General features: G+C 36.3%; 1 protein-coding gene across 1 annotated transcript in view; it reads left to right on the forward strand.

Annotated features, from left to right (window-relative positions):
• The first annotated feature begins 5,098 nt into the window (after positions 1-5,098).
• Positions 5,099-22,170, forward strand: part of LOC6645254 (frizzled) — a 116,553-nt gene continuing 99,481 nt past the window's right edge. The window contains exon 1 of the mRNA XM_023177396.2: positions 5,099-6,351. Coding sequence (XP_023033164.1) covers positions 5,635-6,351 — 717 coding nt within the window. The 5' untranslated portion in view covers positions 5,099-5,634. The remainder of the gene's footprint in view (positions 6,352-22,170) is intronic.

Genomic DNA, 22,170 nt, shown 5'->3' on the forward strand with positions numbered 1-22,170 from the left:
AAAAACACACACACACATACACACACACAACAACAAGAAAATGGCAGCCAAATTACGTTGCCACAAGTAAGGCGGAAGTAAGAAGGTGGGCCAAGAAACATAGCAAAAGGATTCGCATGTGTTTGTGTGTGTGTGTGTGCGTGTGTGTAAAGTCTTAATGCAAAAAGGACTGTTTGGACTACTGTAAGCCAACCCAAACTGGAAAAAGGGCTTCCAACAGCAGCAGTAGTTACTTACATACATAGAAAACACAGCTAGCATAAGTATTTACAAAGAAATCGGAGTCACATTTTAACCCTTAAGAGGTCGAAGCTGCTGCTTCTTCTTCTTCTTCTTCTTCTACATGGTGTTCTTTTTGCTTTTACTTTGCAACCTCAAAAACCAAAAATGGAAATGTCAACTTTTCAACCGACGACTCCCTCAGGTTCTTAGTCAGGTTTTGGTCTAATTAGATGTAAAAGCTTTTCACTAATGCCAAGTTTTTAGTTTCCACCCACCAATATTAGGGTGACCACCCACTTTAGCCCTACAACCCCCATCCAACACCCAAGTAAATGAAGACGTCTTAATGTAAACTTTTGCTGGCACGTTTTTACAGCTCATTTGTTGCTATTTAAGCACAATCACAATACACAGTTCCCATTTTTGGAGACTCCCTTTCGGTCAGTATGCAGTAACCCTCAACATCCTGTTGATATTTGAAACCGTTTCAGTTAGGCTTTTTTCTGCGTTTTCATCCGTTTCGATCAGACATTTCTCATAAATAATGCATTTATTTACTTAAGCCCATCAAACCAGCCAACGGCCAGAAGCTCAATTAAATTTTTGTTTTTTTGAAAAATTGCCAACAATATGGGCGTGTTTTTTTTTTTGTGTTTTGGTAGCGGGGATGGATAGTGGGTGGGTGGGTTGATTTGAGATGTGAGCGTGGTACAGAGCAATCAATCAAAGCCAGAACAGTAGCAGAAACAACAAGTAACAGGACTCGTTACGGGTCCAGTAGTTCATGTCGTCTCCAATGCCCTTCAAACTGGAACTCGAACTCTGCAATGACATGACAGATACCAAGTAGACACGAAAAACAAAAGAAAAAACATATAGAAACAGTGGTGAAAAAACACCATTAACTGGCAAAAGATACATCTCAATGAGAATTACTCAATCATTTATTTAGGACACTTTCAATATCCTCATCTAACTAACAAATGACATTTGACATGCATTTTTATCATGTTCTTGTAGCTAATTTCAATAGCACAAATCATTTCAATATTTATTAGAGTATAGTTTACTCTAGTTAAATCAGAAAAGTCAAAGTTTGTAAGTGTAGAAAATGTAAATAATATAGAAATATTTTGTACAAAAAGATTAAATTGTTTATTTTTCAATTTATAAAAAGTGGTAAAAAACTTTAAAAGACTGCAATTTGAAAAGTAATCAATTAGGAAGATCAAATATCAAACAGAGAACTCTTACTCTGCACTAAAAGAAAAATGGAGAAAGACCAAGGGCCTAGGTCTAGAGTCTAGACAATTGGCCAATAACTCTCAAGGCAGAGAATGTGTCTATTGAGGGACTCAAAAAATCATTCTTCGCTGAACTAACGTAGAAAATTTAATAAAGGCGCCTTCCACAATTTCCTTAACGTCCTTTAACCTTGAATCCTTTATACACGAAAATTTAAAATAACTTCATATCTGCTTAATTAAAAAGTAGTCTCAATCTAAGGGCGGTTTGCTAATAAAATTCAAATATGTATGTTGTCTTCCTTTTTGTGAATTAAGTTAAGTAGACCGAATTTTGAAATGGTAACTGCTTTGATTAGAAATTATTAGTCTGCGCTAATTGGTTAATCAAAATTATATATATACCCAAATATGTACGTATGTAAATGTGTTTCAAATAATCTCTTAATGCTTAAAAGAGAACAAATTAATTCGAAGCTTGTTGAAATTCACAGACAGATGGACATAAATTTGTTTAGTTTAAATGAAATTGAATGCAATCAATTGAAATTTGAAGTATCGACATGAATTGAAGAACTTCAAATCACACAGCATATGCCATAGAGAACCAATGTCGATTATCCATCATTATTATTATGATTACTATTGCCACTATATCATGACAAGATGCTATTAGTTGTGCCTGAAATTGAATTGTGTTCTCCTCCGTTGTCTTTGAGTTTTGGAATAGTTCTAGTTTTCCACCGTCATTATCTATTATTATTGTAAATTTAATTCAATTTTACTTTCGCTTATCTAACAAGGTTCATCTCCCACATCGCTCTTTTTTCTCATTTTGTTTTTTTTTTAAAGCAATTTTCATTTTAATTACATTAAATTACATATTCCAAAAAGAGAGAACACAACAAAAAACACTTTCTAACAATGCCAAAGACTGGGAGAATAAGCGGGACAGTAGATAGAGGCAGAAACGGAGAGAAAGACAGAACGTCAAAGTTCGTTCACTTGTAAGCATAAAAACAAGAACAACATCGGCTAAAAGAGGCAACGGAAACCGTCGTCGACGACGACGACGACAACATTGAGCAACAACAATGAACAGAAGAAGTCTTTTTTCTGATACCCTGTACTCAGCATTATGTCAAATGGGTACATTCGGCTATTTGTGCGTTTCTTGGACAGACTAAAAGTCCTGCATAAATGTAAGGAAAGACTGTACAAAGAAAAGGATCACACGATATCGATTAAAGTGTTATCGTTTAATAGAGACAACTCTGAATTCTCTTTGATTTATAGAAAATAAATGATTAGAGATCTAAATATTAAAGGAATTCCCTGATCACGGATCTAATTAAAGGAGTTCATTGATCTATTAATAAAAGACAAATTATCTTTGATCCTGACATGATCCTGACGACGGATCGTAGGAACCCCAATAAATACCATAGTTCATGATCAGCACCAAGATCCTGAGCGAGAGACATGAGAAAGAGAGTTTATCAAAGATTCAAAATTCTTTATAAAAGGTAAACTTTATGTCGATGCACTTAAAGAACGTAAAGTTTTATATATATTTTTTAGTTTTTTCTTTCAAGCGGCGTAACTTTGGCGCTTTTTATTAAACAAGCTGACGATGGAGACCAAGAGAGAGAGACCGGGAGAGCGAAATGCGAAAGAGAGGTGTGTGGTGACGGGGGGAGAGAGAGCAGACTAAGCAGCATAAGGTGAAGGAGCATAAGAAGGAACACTAAACCGGTAACACTTGTTTCACTACAAGCCAACCAACGAGCGGGCGACTTGTCCGGTGCGAGAGAGTTGTGTGTGGAAAATATGTTAAACTTGCAGAGAGCCAGCATGCAAGTTTCGATCGAAAGGGTCTTTCTCCATAATATCATCATTATAATCAGCATAATGAACATCATCATCATCATCATTATCGTCTTCTTCTGTTGCTTCTTCTTGCCATTTTACCACAGGTGACAAAGACCAAAGAGTCGCTTCTAATGTCATCATTATTGTCAATATAACAAGTTTATTGACTGCTGGGCTAACTCAGCTAACAGCCCTGGGGCCATCTTTAATTCCATCCCTATCCAACCCTCTCTCCTATCCATTGAGCGGGGGTCATTAGACAGATGCCTTGGATATGCGAAGTTTGTTTATGTCTTCGCTTCTTCTTTTTTTACTAAGCTTTCAGATTAAACGCAAGTTAATGACTTAATTAAGTTCAAGTGCTTGCAAAAAAAAAAAAAGAAAACTAAAGACAAGAAAGAAAAACTGTTGAATGAATGAACGAATGACTCAATGAATGGCCATCTAGACAGAGATGGATAGTGATGAAAATTGTCGCATTTAGGCCTGCTGCTGCAGCAAATTGTTGGAAATTAACTCGTGCAAATATGCCAAAACAGACAAACAACAAACAAACTAAACAACTCTCTAGTGGCTAGAAGGCGAAAGGTAAGGGGGATGCAAAAAATAATGGTCTTCGGGTTACACAATACAACACACACACACACACAGAGATAACGGGGCCAATGTGTATAGCAGGGAAATTAGTCAAGGAAAGTTGGAAAAACACAACGTTATAATAAAAACTATAGCGGCATCTTATAGACCAGATACATAGATGATAAAAGTTGAATGACATTGAAAAATAAGATGAATAAAATATACAGTTTAAAGTTTAAACCATTACGGTTAACAACAACAACAACAACAATAAAAAGAACATAAACATTGGAAAATCGAGCATAAAAAACCTAAGACCTAATGGTTGTTAGTCAATTGTTTTAATACCTTTTGCAAGCAAGTTTCATTTTCCAAGTCAAAAATTATAAAAAATTCAAATAGTGCTATGACCTAACTACAAATTTTTCAAATTGATCGGTCAAAATAAACGATGAAGGGTAACAACAAGCATATTTTGTTACTCCCTGTCTTTGTTATATTTGTTTTTTTTTTTAATTTTGTAAATGTAAATTGAAATATCTAAGGCATTTATCTTGTAGTTATGTGCAACATTCACCCATGTTGCATACACATGGATTCTCATATCTTAATTGACTTCCTAAAACTAACATATTTAAATTCAAATTAATTCTATAAGCCTCCAACACACTTAACCATTTGTTGATATTTCCATTTCGTGGCCACCTAATCAACAGGAGGAGATGCTTGCTGCCGCCGCCAAAAACCCGACAAAAAGCCGCTTCGCAGCATCCAAAACAAATGGTTTAACAGTCCCGCTTACAGCCCGACAGAGAGACAAAGAGAGACTTGTAGTTTGTCAGCAATACATAGACATAGAGAGTGCGAGAGAGAGAGTCGTGTCGTCGGGTCTTCTCCCCCGCGCTGAGAATGCATATCAGTAGACGAATTCAAGGTCGTCGTTAGTCCCCCAACATGGCCGAGCATGGCTGACAACCGACCACAACGAACGACCCGAGACCTCAAGACCAAAGAGCAACGAGCGAACGAACCACCATTATGGGGCATGAGGGGGTGGTTGCTTAGTCGCGCTCTCTCTCTCGTCTCGGCACATATTCAGCAACATAAGAGCATGGTAAACTGTTAGGCAGTCTGTTGACCGTAGCTCGTTTTTCGAAAACGGTTTCCAGTTTGTCAGCGTATGCCCTGCCATGCGGTTGTGCTTGTACGGTTGAAGTTTCCACGCTCTGCGAATGCATAGTGTTCATTTTTTTTGCGCGCAATTTTTTTGACGTAAAACTTCTGTGCATGTGAAGAGGAGCCGTTGATTGGAACACAACAACGGTTATTTGTTGGCGTCCCTCGCCGGCAAAAACAAGTGAAATTAATAGAAATAAATTTCAAAAAAAAAGGCGAAATTAATGTGTTTCACAAGTTTCATTAAATGCTAAAAAGCAAAAAAATAAATAAATTAATATATATGAAAATACGTAAATAAAAAGTGTCAAAGTGTTTTACTAGGTGCTTCATTATAAATATTAAGCTAACTTCAATTCACCAAATCAAACATGTGTTTTATCAACTAAACAAAAAAAAAGACCCAATTAATCAAACACCAAAATCCAAACAAAACAAAGCCTCATAAGCAAAGAAGGAGAGAAAAAATAGAAGCCAGTGTGAAGTTAATATAAAAGAAAACAAAAGCAAAACAGCTTAAAAAATCACACAAATTTAAATAATGCCCAATTTGAAAATGTGGCTACAAATTTTCTTCATCTTGCCATCACTCATCCAGGGTGTTCAGCGCTATGATCAGAGCCCATTGGATGCCAGTCCGTATTATCGGAGCGGCGGCTCTTTGATGGCTTCCTCTGCCTCAGAAATAAGCGGCACATCAGCGACATCCCTCGAAGGTGGCTTCCCCCATCATAATCGCTGTGAACCCATCACCATATCCATATGCAAAAATATTCCCTATAATATGACCATAATGCCAAATCTCATTGGTCATACCAAGCAGGAAGAGGCCGGCTTGGAAGTCCATCAGTTTGCTCCACTTGTGAAAATTGGCTGCTCCGACGATCTACAGTTATTCCTGTGCTCCCTCTATGTCCCCGTGTGTACAATATTGGAGCGACCCATACCGCCATGTCGATCGCTATGCGAATCAGCGCGCGTTTGTGAGAATCTAATGAAAACCTACAATTTCAATTGGCCCGAGAATTTGGAATGCTCGAAATTCCCAGAACATGGTGGCGAAGATTTGTGTGTGGCAGAGAATACAACATCGTCGTCATCAACGCCAGCGGCACCGACGCGAAGTGCACCAAGAGTTACCACTAGAAAACATCAAACAGGCGTGTCAGAGAGTCCACATCGGAATATTGGATTTGTATGCCCCGTGCAATTGAAAACGCCGCTGGGCATGGGCTATGAACTGAAAGTTGGCGGAAAGGTAAGTGCCAGAGCTATAGAAAACATCCATTTCCAAGTTAGATTGATCTTGAGTAACAAAACGATTAAACTCATATTGGTATCATAATGCGTTCAATTCCTTGTTTTTGCAACCAGGTGTAATCATAAAACTGAAGTTGTCTCCCTCTCGTTTTTATTTTCCATTGAATGTGTGAGTGTGTGTGTGTGTGGTTAATCTTGAGCAAACAAATTGAGTACAATCATTACTCAAAGACTGTTGGATACTATATATACTCGTCGTATCTTATCATTACTTCACACTTCTCACACCGTTACCATCCCTGCCTTATACTACCTCTCCATTATCATTAGCAAACAAAGTTTATCTGGTCCATAAAGCCGTCGGTCTACTCCATGCCCCATGCCCCCCGGTGCCCGATACCTCATGGCTCCATGACCCCCAGCCCCTTGATGATATTCGTATAGCGTATATCCTCAAAGGCAAAGTGAATAAAACAAGCTGCTAAATTTCGCACGGTTTCTGTGGAAAAAGGCATTTGAGCACGATTCGGTACGAACGAAAAAGAATGAATTGAAATGAAATGAAATAAAAGAACGAAAGAAAGACGAAACCAAATCAAGCTAAAAGTAGCTAAACATGCAGCCCGTTGAAAAGGAAGTGTGAATTATCCTGCCTCAAAGTATTTAATGCGCTTTACACATGGCAACATCGTGTATGTATGTGTGTATGTATGTATGTATATATACCTACTTTAATCTATATACAATACAATTGAAGAGCAAGAGGATATGTGAGGTTCATGTAATGTTAAAAATAGATCCCAAAGTACAGAGATGAGAAATTGAAGCAAACATTACTCGTAAAAAAAAAACCATAACAAAAAACAAAACAAATTCCAATCACAACAGATTGGAATGATGATGACGATGACGATGCCGGGATGGGGATGCGATAGGATGGAATGGGATGAAATTATGGTTATGATGATGGAAAAGTCTTGTCTGTCGGTTAAATTAATTACACAATGGTGAAAATGCGCTGAAATTTCGAGTAAATGTGTACGGGGCATGGGTCAAGTTATTAAACGGTATTTTCAGTTTTCCTCAGTTTCGATTATACCAATAGTTAGATACCATATAACCAGGCATTATAAATTACTTTCAAAACTGGTTTGCCCATTCCCCCAGGCCCAATGGCAAGTGAAGCCAAAGAAAAAGATCATTTTCTTCTTCTACCTGGGCCACTCTTTAACCTTTTGTGGAGGTGCAGCAGCAGGTAGAGCCTATGCGGGTTGCCTAACAGGGTGACTTGTTGAGACCAAAGAACCACAGAGAGACAACGAAAGATAGTAAGAGGGAGAGAGAGAGAGAGAAGGAGAGAGCGGCAAAAAAAAGGACCTCCTGCAGTGTCTATAGTGAGATGAGATGGTGGTTGAAATTATTTTATGTACGCAACAGGATATGCAGTTTCATACTCCTCTTTGAGAGTAAGTCTTTGCAGCAAATTGGGTTCAGTGTTCAGAAATGAAGACATAAAAATATAAAACACAACAAAAAACCACCAAACTAATTTTTCACTATATGATAGAGAAAAGAAAGGAATTTATATATATTGCAAAAATAAAACAAATTTTCAGATAAATTCCTCATTAGATTAAAACTCCAATCAACCAACAAACAAATGGTACAAATGATGAAACAAAAATTTATTTTACAAGAATTTTCTTACCTTTTTTTTTTAAAAAAAAAAGAAGAATCAAGTGTATTGCTCAATTACCACAAAATGTATTTTAAAATGAAATCAACATATTCTTTTACCAGAATTAACCGCATTACATCTGCAAAGAGAAAACAGAACATAAAAATATTTTAAAATAAATGAATTAAAAACTAACATTGTAAGACAAGAATTTATTAGAAATTCTATAGCCAGGCAATAAATTGAGATAGGTTTTTAATTCTCATATTTAATTGTTTGAGTTCATTTTCGGGAAAAACAAACAATGAGCAGGTTGTCTGTATATCGCTATTTCAGAAACTACCAAGTTTTCTCATCAGCAGACTTTGCTAACCATTCAAGAATTGTAAGACCATACCACTACTTCAACACTAAAACCAGTTGTGAATTGTAACTCGATGAAGCAAAATCATCTTTAATAATAATCAAAATTTTTGTTACCAAAATTTCAAACGAAACCCGAGCTCGAGCTGATGTAAAACCAAGTCGCACAACATCCAAAAGTAACAAAAATGAATTAAATCAGTTTTAAGGTAACACAATGAGCTGCTACAAATGTTTCGAATGCATTCGAATATCAAATCTGTTTGTGGTATTTATTAACACTTTATTAACTTACAATAAGTTGTAGTTGGTATTGTTAGTGGATCAGTGGAGATCTCAAACTATATTGCTGTTGCTTTGTGTTTTAAACCTGTGACTGTGATGATCATTTTTTACAACTGTTAAAGTAATGAACAGTACTGAAAGGTAACTAGGGATATATGTATGTATGTAGCCGAGTAACTAATTTTTGTTTTATATATCTCATTCTTATTATCTTTTTTTGGATTTGTGGCTATTAATTTGTTTTCCTTTTTCTCATTTGGACTTCTCCCTTTCAAAAAAATTAAAACTTATTTTAATAGCCCGTAATTTTACGTTTCACTTGGCCATTAATAAAATAAATCCTTGTTTACTTCAAAATGTCTCAAATAAAATAAACATACAAATTCGATTTATCGAATTGATTCAAGTACTTTTTAGTATATTTTGAAGCATTCTTTCGTTACGTATATTACGATGAGATTTGACAAGTACAAACACTCACACTTATTCATTTTATTGTAAATTCATCAAATGGATTAATTTGAATTTGATTTTCCAAAGGGAGAAAAACTAATGGTAATAAGTAGTAGTAGTTTTCGATTTCCATTATAGCGATATGACAAAAGATCTAAGGTAAGGGCTGGGTATTATATTCAACCTGTCTCTAAAAAAAGAAGAGGAATTGTGCCACATAAACAATTTGTCCATTATTTTTGTATATACATATCTTGCTATCTGATAACAGATACTATAGGATATATTTCATAGTGTAAATCTTCTGTAAGTCCAAAGACTGTAAAAAGTTTTATTCATTTTCGTTTTTGTTTTTTATTCCGTTGTCAACCCTCAAACTTTGGATTTTCTATTAACTCGACAAATGTGCAATGAATCGATTAAGTTTTATCCTTCCGATGGGAATATCAACAACAACCAAAACAACAACAAAATCAACCAAAAAAAATTAGGGCCAATGCCCGATTGATGGCTACATGTGTAGACAAGCGGGCCAACAGACACACCCAACCCCCGATCCCTATCCCTGTCTCCGTTGCTGTCCCCGTGGCTGTCGCCATTCCACCCGCCTTTTCTAGCAAACCAAAAATAAATTAATCAAAGAGCGCGAAAGGACAACAGGGCAAATCCTTCCACCGGCTGGGCAGCAGCATAGGCGAAAAGATAGAGTAGCGGGAGGAGGTGAAGGAGTCAAGTTCACTTTGTATAGAAATTCGTAAAACCATTAAAAGCCTCATTTAGAACGCTTTTGACGCATTTAGGAGCCAGTGACTGAGTTTCATTGAGTTGGGATTGGTTTGGTCGCCATTGAGTTGAGTAGGGGACGGCTCTTTGGATTATTTATAGGCCTTCGTCTAGTTTTGGCTGGGTAATGGGGCGGGAATGGCGAAATTTTTGTGGGCAGACATTTTAATTGCCGGCAGCCTGAAATGACTGGTCCATCCGCAAAAACCCCCAAAACGATTTTCTGTAATTGATTGTCCTCTGAATTTCTGCTAGATTTACATTCAAAGCTTTGCCGAATGAATGAAAAAAAAAGGGTTTTTGTCTCTCTAAGTATTTAATTCAATTTCTCTCAAAGGATTGTGGTTAATTGATATGTGATTTAAGGCACTTTTCTTTCATTCACATAGCCAAATTATTTTCAACATGTATATTTTAAACATTTTATTTGAACACCAAAAGAATTGAGATATTCTCGTGTCTCCTTCATAGTTTTTAAGATGGAAACAAATCAACATTTGTATAACTTAAATTCAAAAATGTTATCCATACTTGATTGCCGATTATAAATAGATAGATTAGGAAAATTGGTTGAAAATTAACTGAGCCAGAAGCTTGTAAAATGAAGAAAATTTTGAATACAGTATCTAATATTTTTTCAAGGAAATAAAAATTGATTGCCATACTTTTTGTAAAGATTCCACCTTGAAAAAATGTTGAAAATTGTTAAAAAAATGAATATCTAACAAAATAAATTGTAGGTGAAAAACTGAGGCTTACTTGGGGGTCCATTTGTTTCTTGTTTTTGTGTCTATGATTATGTGTATTACACATCTCTTAGCTAACAACAAGCAATTGTTGTGAATTTTCACATATTTTTCTTATTTGAGCCCGCACATTTATCATTGGCTTAAGCCGGGGGAAGGCAAGCTTAAGAAGTAGTTGGTTGCCCATCCCGTATCATTGACAGCTCATCAGTGAAAGTAACTCACATGGGAGTTTGTCTATGGGATAATCTCTGTGTGTAATTTATTTATCTGGCATAGCTACAACGGAGAGGAGATGATGTCCTTAACATAGTTGCAGTTGTATTTTCCTTTTTTTTTTGTTTCTGTCCATGTAACCTATTAAAACTATAATCCACTTTATATTTTACGCCTGAATTGTGCTCAATTTATAACCAATAAATGTTAAGCCGCTGATGATGATGATGATGATGATTATTTATTTATTTATTGAATGGTGCGTTTTCAACTCAATTAATTTGCTAAGGGACAAAAGAGAGAACAGGCGAGAAAGATAGCGGGAAAACAATAACAAATAAACTTCCGGCTACTTAAGCACAGACACTGTGTGTGTATGTGCTTTTGTGAGAATGTGTGTGTGTGTGTGTGTCCTTATATCCTTGCATCCTTGTAAATCCATAAAAATTACACAAAGTATAAGAGAAAAACAATTTTTCTATTCGCTTTTCAACTTAACATTGTAAGTGAATGAGTGACTGGAATGGTCAGATACATAGATGGATAGACAGATAGATAGAATGGACACATAGAGAGTGTGAAGAGAGAAAACGAAAGCAACGGAACCTTGCCATGTCCTTGTACTTGTCCTTTTTGTCCACATGTACATACTTACATGTATGTATGTATGTGAGTGAATCACAAACAATGGCAAAACAAAATTTTTTAGTTGACATTTTGTTTGTCTTATATAAATTTAAATGCTCCGAAAAAAAATGGCTGAGCTGGAATGGTAACTTTAACTTTTGTTTTCTATTTAAATTACGTTTATTGCTGCTGCTGCTGCCCACACAAGAAAAACATTCGTCAGATACTTATTGATAGATTGGCCAAACTGTCAGTCAGTCAAATGGCTTTCTGTCATTTCACAACTTCTCGCCCAAAATCAAAAAAAACAACAAACTTTATGTCCGTCTGTCCGTTTGTCTGTCTCACCATCCATCTGAGCGTAGGCTTATATATGTTTTCATGCTCCATCAACTCTGAAAATGCTAATGCCTCTTAAATATTTAATTACAAGCTGCTCCAAACACCGTTGTAGTTCACCTAATCAAAACGAGCAACAAAAAAAAACCTAAAAACCACACCCAAACAAAAAAACTAAAAACTACATAAAAATAAAATGAATTGCCAACTAAATGCAGCGAATATTTCAAAGTTTAAGTAATTGATGTTGAGTGTCATTCATTTAATTCATTTTCCCCTAACTCGCCCAGCGCCCTCTTCTTCTACATGGTTTCTAATTTGAACAACTAAATTTGTAGTTGTAAAATTACAAAAGGGTCAAAAAGGATATTGAAATGCAATGTCAGGTCAGGACAAAACCAGATAACATTGTTACAGTTCAATACAAAATAATACAATTAATTGACTTATTTGTAAAACAAGCAAGTTTCTCGTTTTTGTCTAGAACAAAATAGTTTACATCTTTTTGTTGTTAATTAACTTGTTTTCCAAGTGACATTACACGATAAAAAGAGGGAAATTTCTAAATGATTAGATTTTTCGTTGTTATTTTTCACTTCAATCAATTTGCATCTAAAGGTAATTCATTCATGTCGAACAGGGATTCATAATTGTAACTACATATTCGTAGAACAAGAGAGATATCCCTTTCAATTAATGAAATCTCCTCTTGGCCAAAGTGTGTATATTATGATATTGGGTATACATTCGTATTGTATTCATGTACGTTTATAGCACTACCAATACCAGAAAATGCCTGTCAGCCAGTCAGCCAGACAACAAATTTTCCATTTTCTATGCCAAGTAGAGCAGTTGGTTTCCATTTTGTTTGCTCCATTCAAATTCCTATTATGAAGTGGCTGACACAATTAAAAGCAACAAATAGCAACAACAACCATAACAACAGGCAGCAACAAATGTCAACTACCACACACACACACACACACACACACACACTTACACACAGACAAGAGTCAGTGAAATCCTTTTCAGTTACCATTGTTGGTTTCTGCCTTGTTTTTGTCAGTCAAAAGCTCTGCGCCATTTTTGTGACCAGCAACAACAAAAAACCATCTCACAGATACTTCAGTTACACTCAAATATACTCAGATACATTATGCAGGCTCGCCTGTGCTCCTTAGTCTCTTTTTTTTTGCCATATGTATGTCAGTGACTCGACTCTCCGCAGCTCCGCCTGATGAATTTATAATGCCTATTGTCTGCCCTCAGACAATAGACAAACAAAAGTAAGAATAAAGCTCACAACAACGACAAAAAAAACAAAAAAAAACTCAACCAAACAAAAAATCAAGATGGCTGACTGACATATTAAGTGGATGCCAAGAGTCATAAACTTCAATATTTAAAGTGAACACAAAATGTACTTATTTTGTTATCAGAGGCGGTGAGGGAGGGAGAGGGGAGGAGAGGGCCTCCTTTTTCTTCGTTTCGTTTTCTTTTCGTTGTCTGGTTTGGGTCAGTTAACACCTTTAATTAAAAAATGAAGTTGAAGTTGGACCACAACTCCTTCCACACTCAATCCCATTGACTTCTGCTGGCCGCCAAAAACTCGTTTCAGATGTCGCCCCAATTGCCAAATCATAAATTTTATGCTCAATCTGTGTGTGTGGGTTGAACTGGTTTCTACTCAAAAAAAGAAACCGAAGAAGCAAATACAACTTCGTCAAGATCGCTAAAAAAGAGAAGATTCCTTGTTCTCTCTTCTACAATAGCTTGACTGCACAGACATAAAATTTATGTGTATATTTGACCTGAAAGGAAGGAAAATAAAAATTATTTGTTCATGCTCTCCAACAATTTGACTCCTGGTCGTATATCCCCCCCACCAGGTCCCTTCGCCACAGCTCTCGACTGGCACAAAACATGTCATTCACAATCTACCTACATATAGGCTATAGTTATAGGCTAACCAACCTACATGAACTTAACACAATTTGGTCACGATTTAGGCAACGCACACGCCAAATATTCATCAACATGCAAAGAGCTTCTCCCCCGCCGACCGACCGACCAACCGACCGGGAAATTCATCCAATTTGCCTGATAAGAAGCGTTTAGCTAAAAACATGCGCCAAATTACACCAAATTTCTCACTGTAATGTGACCCCTCCCCATGCAAAACAATGTAAGAGGAGTGAGTGGTGGGGGGGGGGGACAGAACTGCAGAAGGAGTATGCGGGGAACTGAACTAGTTTTTATGGATCCTCCCTTCGCATAAATCAAAAAAGGAAAAAAAAGGAACAACAACAAAACAAAACAAAAACAAATAGAATACAAGCAAAAGAAAATGCCATGTGAACTGGAATCGAAGAGAAGCGTCACGCACATCTCGATACGGAGCAAGAGAAAAACAATTTCCACTTGTCAAAAAGGAAAATTTCATTTGACAGGTTTAATGCCACACCAAGAGGGATGGAGGGACGAGACGCATAAGGGGGGAAACTATCCACAAAATTTGACTTTCGCAGGCAAGAACAAAAACGACAAACAAACATAAATCCAAACACAAATCGCAAATCAGAAATCATGTTATCGCCGTGATTTGTCATTCGTATTTGTGCGACAGACAGAGACGGAGCTAAATAGATAGATATGTAGATAGATAGATGAGACGCCGCCGCCTCCTCCATTGTAATTAACGCGACAATCAAATTTCAGCCTCCATGTACATCTATTCCTCTACCCACCATACGGCCTTCTATACCCCCAAAGTCACAAAACAATGTCCAGTCTCATCATTGCCCCCGCAATGACATGCAACAGCAGCAGCAGCGACGGCGGCTGCGATGCCGATCCATCATGAATCTGATGGCTCTTGACTTTGGACTTATCAGTCAAAATAGATTTAGCTTTGGGGAATGATGACTTTATTCGACAAATGAAACAAAAATCATATAAATGAAACATTATAGTCTTCAATCAAGACATAAAAGAGACTTGAAAAGATATAGATAGAAAAGATATATATTCTATTGGGTAGATTTTCAAGTTCTCTTCAGTCAATTGAAGTTTCCATGAAATGTTTTTCCTACTTTTTAATATAATTCATAATTTTCAAATATGCAAAAATGTAGATTGGAATTTTAAACATTGACATAATGGGAAATAGATATAATAGGTACATATGTATATATGTACATATATATGTATATATATGTTTTATGTTATCTATATCTATATAGATACATGCCCTTTTCGAGTGCATTATTTAAAAAGTTTTAATTCTAAATTGGTTTCGTTTTTATAGTTAGAAAATGCATCAAATTCTAATGATACAAGATGGAAAAATAGTCGCATATACATAGCTTAGAGTATATTCATTTCGGTTTCAACTAGTTGAGTTATATTTAAGTGATACTGAGTCATCTTATATAAAACATACATACATATGAACATATATTTGTATATATTTCTTGATCTTTTCTTAAGCCTTTAAGCATTTCAAAATTTTTTTCATATTTTTTTTTTTTTTTTTGGATTGCTCTACATACTCGGACTTATGCACGCTCCATAAGTTGTCATGATTTACAGTTATGACAATTTTAAGTTGGTTCATTAGTCCGCACAGCCTACAGATAGATATAGAGAAAACATAAACATACAGACAGAGTGAGTGTGTGTGTGTGTGAGTGCCTATGTTATGATTGAAGATGATTACAAATGTCTTGTTATGGCAGGCAGGCAGGCAGCAGTTGCCTCTTTGCCTGTGTCCCAACCATTTATTTATTTGTAGTCGCATCTCGTGCGTGGTTTTCCAAGCTTCATCTGAGAGTCAAAGACTTGGGAGTCAGAGTTGGAGTCAGAGTCAGCTGGAGCTGGAGCTAGAGAGTTGTCTCTCTGTCTTTCTAATTAATAGCCTCCACTGTCAGCGTTTTGGAGCAAAACATCCGACAGTTGTTTGGTTTTTTTTTTTTTTTTATTTTGAGTTGCGTTTAACTAGCTGCTGCATTATAAGTCATAGTTAAAGCCAAATTAGAGCTAACTAATGATTGTTTAGGCATTCTTCATGCTATGTTATGAAAGCTGGCAAATGGAATGATGGCATGTTGTGCTTTAGTGGATGAATTGAAATGAAGAGGGGGCAGTAGCATCTCTGGGTAGAGGTGGTATTTTAGCTATTTGCGGCCAGGTTAATTGAATGATTTTAAGTTGAGTTCAGTTCAGTTTAGTTTTTGTGCGAAACACAAGCCAGAGAAAGAGAGAGAGAGAGAGAGAGAGAGTTATGAACCTTTGCTTTTTGCAAAAAATTTCCATATTCACTTTTGAGTGAATTCAATTATTTTTCTCTCAACTTAACCATGTGTGTGTGTGTGTGTGTCAGGGAATTGCAATCAATTAGTCAACCACAAAAACTAGTCTAGAGTAGGCCTGCCTCTTTGTTTCTATCCTCTCAAACTACCCAACGCCTAAAACCTTGCTTCACCTCCCTTTCCCCATCTCTCTTTGTCTCAATTTCTCTCTCTCTCTATCTCTCTCTCTGGTGCACATAAACAAGAACTTAAAAACCATTTTTCATGCAATTAAAAAGCAGAGCCCGGCAACACTTTAATTGAATAACAAGATGTATGTATGTATGTGAGGAGGAGCAGGAGAAAAAAAAATTGTCGTAAAAATCTCAGAGGCCCAGTCGAAAAAAAAGCAAAGACACATACACACACACATTCACGTGGGGGAAAAGCTGGAAAATGTCGATGCAAGAGACGGTCGGTGTCTGACACGTGTCTCAAAGTAAAGTTTTTAATTTAATTAAAATTTCTGCACTGCACTGCAGATCATCTTCAGCACGCATGTTGGACAAGGCAAACACAATCAGAAAAAGAGATAGCGAGACCCAGAGAGACAGAGAGAGAGAGAGAGAGAGAGGGGGCGTGAATGAAGTGGCCGCCGTCCATCAGATTGTTGAGATGAAGATGAAGTTGAAATTGCGGCAAGGTGCAAGTGGAAGTGGAAGATGACTGCAAGAGATTGCGGTATTTCACACACACACACATAAACCAAAAAAAAGGAAACAAAGAAACCCGCATGTAATTTTTCTTATTCCAATTCGAAAATGTTTATACATATAAAAAAAAAATAGATCCTATGGAATTGGTCAACGAGTTGATTTTCAAATAGTTTTCTATTCTTATTGGAAATGGAATTCCATTCCCAATCACCTTGATTTATCACCTCTCCATGGTTATTTGCGAGCGTTTTGATTGAGTGTCACTCTAGAAAAAAAAGAGCATATACAATTCGTTAATAAAGAAAGATTGTATTGCTTCCTTTTCATGCGATTCGTGCACTTCCTTTGCACGCAGGTGAGAAAACAATCAGAGCAAATGTTGTTGTCGTTGTATCTTCTTTACTTTTCTCTCTTTTTATACATATTTCTTTATATTTTTCTGTTGTTGTGTTTGTATTTTGCCTACATCCGTTTTTAGTTTGCGGTTAGCTCGCAAAAAACCCATCCTTAGCCCACATACAGGTGTCCAGAGGTGTGAGGTGTGAGGTGTGTGTAGTGGTTGGTTGTTGTAGCATGTTGCATGCTGCATGTGCAACATACAATATACATGTGTGCATGTTGGGCCAGCTGTCAATGCAGCCAAGTGAAAATTGCAGGCCATGTCCAGTGGGTAACCTTATAAAGAAACTTGCTGCTAACTTTTATACCCGCCTTTGGCCACTGTGCAGCATTTTATTATAATGTGATGCCATTAATAGTCGACTCATTTTAGTCATACGATTTACAATTAAACTTTTGCGATTAAATTGCTGCGATATGCGTTGAATCCTTTTTGTTTTTTTTCCATCTTACTTATTTATAGTTTATAGAGTGAAAGCAGCAACAGCGATTGATGATGTTGATGATCGCTATCTATCCTATCTATCGATCTATCTAACTATCTATCTCGATAAATAAATGCAATTTGTTGGTTCGGTTTTTCTCTCTTTTAACCCATTCGGTGCGTAATTTATGGCCATGTCGGGAGAGTCTCTATGACTTTATCTTGAAAAAGGAAATTGGCAAAGTTTTTGGATTGCTTTGGCCAACACAATTGCTGTGTCATGAAAAACTGACTCTCAAATCAATTTGCCATAGCTAATATGGATTAAATGCCATTATTTGTATATGAAATTGCAACTTTAAAACAGTTATTAAATGGCCATAATATTGCCATACGTTGCCGATTTCCATTTACAATGCAATAAAATGTGCAATTTACCCCTGTTGGACAGAAAATAATAACAACATGCATTTTAAAAGTCTAATGGCAATGGCAATTGACCGAATTTTCATATCAATCAATCATTATGCCGTACCATTATGGCTACAAAAGTGGAGTGATAACTTTTACTAAATACTAGATATTACGTTAGTCAATTGGCAGGCAACAAATATTAATTCCATAGCGATTCTTTTAATATTGTATTGTCATTTTCGATAAAGGACATATCAATCGATCAAAATAAATAGAAAGATAAACAACTAGAATAGATAAATTACACTTTTCTAGACTTAGAAAATCAAAATCTGGAGTAACAATTTCTAGCTTATAATGCAATAATTAGTAAGAGCAGAACGAAACTCTATTAGGACTACAGCAAAGGGAAGTAAAATTCTCTTAGGACTACAGCAAAGGGAAGCAAAATTCAATAACTATAAATAAAACTAAACAATTAAAAGTATAAATAACTTGTGTAGTGTGAAATTTTAAACTTCCGAATCCTCAAGCAATAATTACTATTCAAAGCTAAAAAGTATTTCCTTTTGTGGATACATATAATTGAAAAAAAAAATCTCTATACAATTAAATACAGTTGAAATTTACCTATTCTTGACGGCATTTCCGTTACTTGGTAAACAATTTTCTACTCCTTTGATTATTTGAAACTTCATTGCCTCTTCTAGTAGTTTTTGGCCTGACCAGAAACCCCATCATTTATAACTGTCAACAGTTTTGTGGCCAAAAAAAAAAAACAACAAGCTACAAAACGAAACAGAAAAAAAAACCATGCCAAAGAAACACTACAACTTATATTTAAGCCATCAGCAGCATCAGCAGCAACATCGAAGGCTTCAGGCCTCTGAGCAATTGCCACTCCACTTCCAACTTCCCAGCTAGACAAACAAATTATGGTTACTGTCAATAGACGAGGCGCATTTCTATGCCAGACGCAGACATGGCCAACAACAAAATTGCCAAGCAGCAGCAGCAGCAGCAGTAGTAGTAGTAGAAAGATAGGAAAATAAAGACAGACCGACAGACAGCCAGATAGACCGAGAGAAAGAGTGAGAGACAGAAAGAGAGACGCACCCACAGTTGGATGGATGGACGTTTGACTGATGTACCCAAGTGGATACCGAGAAAAAGCACAAAGAGTACACAAAAAATCAACGCCAACTGCAACTAAATAGTTTTTCTTTTCTATTTTCCTCTTTGGCAAACTGTGAAAATGGCCGTCAGACTGAAAGCAACAGGCAGCGCAATGCATCGCCTTCTCATCGAGCGGGTGTGCTTAAGCCCAGCTAATCATTTAAATTTTCAGCAACAAGAGTCAGCAACATGTTGCCAGGCCATAGCAACATTTTTTTGGAGTATTTGGAGTTGGAGTAAATTTGAATAATTACAAAAGATTAATATTAGTTTTGTCTACGATTAGATGGTGATGAATTCTAGTATTTCAAATAAAGACTCAAAAATGGAAAGAATACTTTCCCCCCCTGACAGCAACTATTTCAAAACAAGTGCAAACTTTGTTTCCAAGTAAAACTTCTCTATGATCAAGTGATAGAAAGGGGTAGGGTATTAACTAACCGTAACCATTTCATTCTTTGGCCTTAATGGGAGAGAAGAGTTTTAAGTAAATTTTTGTATGCGGACAAAACTATTTATTTATTTTGTAGTTAAATTGTCTAAGCGCTGACAACAATTTTTCGGTTTGTCCATACATATATATATTTTACTCTCGACTTTTTATTTAGATATATGCATGAGTGTATGTGTGTGTGTGTCTATGATTTTTTTTTTGTTGTTGTTGGTTTGCCTAAGGACTTTTTATGAAATATGCAGGCTAAAGCCAATGCTGCTGCTGTTGCTGCTGGACGATTTTGCAGTTTGCCAGTTTCTTTCTATTCGTTTTTTCTACATCAGAAACTATAGTTCTTTTTTTTTTGTTTTTTTCCTGGTTGTTTGTATCCTGAAGCGGTTTTCGTGTGTTTGCTAAATTATTATTGCATTTTTGTTTGGGTAACCACCATCGACAGAGTGCAAGGGGAGGGGGCACTTTGAAATAAATTTTAAAAAATGGTTTTAAGTGAGTGTAAAAATATATTAGAAAAAAAATTAAATATTTAAATAAAATTCGTATAGAGCGAGGGAGATAACAAAAAATTGGCTATTAAAAGTCCATAAATACGAGTATAAAATAATTGAACAAACAAATTGAAATGGTTAAATCACAGGGTAGTTTAATTCAAGTGCAAATCGAAATGAATAACCGAATTGGCATATCGGTTATCATACATATATTGTTATATGTATGTATAAGTAGATACGTGAAATAATCATTATGATCAGCTTTTGGTTTTTAGTACATTATCTTGCGAATTATGTTGTTATGTTGCAGGGAGAACCTAATGACTTTTAATCAGGCTGCTTGAATTTGCTTTTCTGATTTCATTTTGATGACTTTTAATCAGCTTAAAAATTAGTAGCCATAAAAAAAACGGAGTGTAAAAGGGAGAGAGAGAGAGCAAGAGAAAAAAAAAAAAACACAAAAATGTATCTCGAGATTATAATGCTTAATGATGTACAACATAAAAATGAATCCTTTTTCTTTTGTTTACGATATACCAAAGCATTTTGATAATTTGCTTTAAATAATAAACCAGCAGTGGCTGTGTGGCAATGTTGGCAGTGGCAACATAATTGGCTGAAGAGTGACTCCTAAGCCACAGGATAAGGCGAAGGCGATGGCAAAGGCAGAGGCAAAGGCAAAGGCAGTGGCCATAAAAAGCTTGAGTTGAGCGTGCCATAAAAAACACTTAACAGGAAGAAACCAGTAGGAATGACAAAAAAGAGAAGACAAACACCAAAGTATGAGAGGAAGAGAAAGAGGCAAGATAGAGAGAGAGAGAGAGATGAGGAAGAATGTGGAGCGGTGATGGAGGAGAAGAGTCCCTAATGGGTTGCTTAAGACACGTTGCCACTTTTGCCTAAAGGACAGCACCACCATCACATTTACCACCAGGAAGTAAACTAAAACTACTTACATACAATTTAAATGAATTTTGTCACCAAAACAATCTGAGTCCCTCTCTCTCTCTCTCTCCATACCACATTATTGACATCTCCTTCACTCTCCCCCTGTATTATATATATATATATATATGTATGTATAAGTACATATACTCTACCCATTCTCAACATAATTAAAAACGTGCTAAGCGTTTTAACGATGCCCTGAACACAGCTGAAACCTTGATGATGGGATGGCGTTGGCATCCTCCACTCATTGTCCATACCCATCCCTATATTCCCTTTCCAGCTGTCCACTCTGTCGCTGTAGTCCGAATGGACTCAACGATGATATACCAGTTTATTTAGTATTTTTTCTTTTCTTTGCCCTCATACCCAAGTTAAGTGCTAACACATACTATACAGTTTCTATATAGTATACATATTTATACGTACCTATGTATGTACATACATACAACGAATGAGATATAAAACAGAATTCAAAGAAAAAGAAGTGTTCGATTCTCTTAGTTTGTATTTATTTATTTTTGCATTCTTTTCAAAAACTGAATTTCCAGTTTCAAGTGCTCTTGCTACTGTTACGACAGAGAGAAAGAGAGAGAAAGAATAATAGATGTCGATGGGAAGAGGGGGTCGGTGGATAACTAAGGGAAGTGCTCTAATGAGATGGGGACCTGGCTAGCTAGCTGGCTTGCTGACTGCCTGGCTGGATGCCCGTCTGATTTTTCTTTCTTTCTTTACGTTTTTTAATTACGAAAATTGGATTTTTATGTACCACGGCAAACGGAGACACTTGACATGCATGTGAAGAGCGATGAGTGGGGCCATCCCCTTTTCTTCACCTCACCTCACCCCACCCGATCCCACTCCCCAGTGCCATTCATTCATTTGCTTTAGAGTGAGAGTGTAAAAGATGGAACCCATAGACTGAATCGGACTATGGCCTGTTTTTACATTTGATTTTTTCTCTTCCCCCCCAATCTCTCTCTCTCTCTCTTTCTGACTATGTCTCTCCTTGACCGGGG

This window comes from Drosophila willistoni (genome assembly GCF_018902025.1).
Source record: "Drosophila willistoni isolate 14030-0811.24 chromosome XR unlocalized genomic scaffold, UCI_dwil_1.1 Seg143, whole genome shotgun sequence".
Taxonomy (NCBI): Eukaryota; Metazoa; Arthropoda; class Insecta; order Diptera; family Drosophilidae; genus Drosophila; species Drosophila willistoni.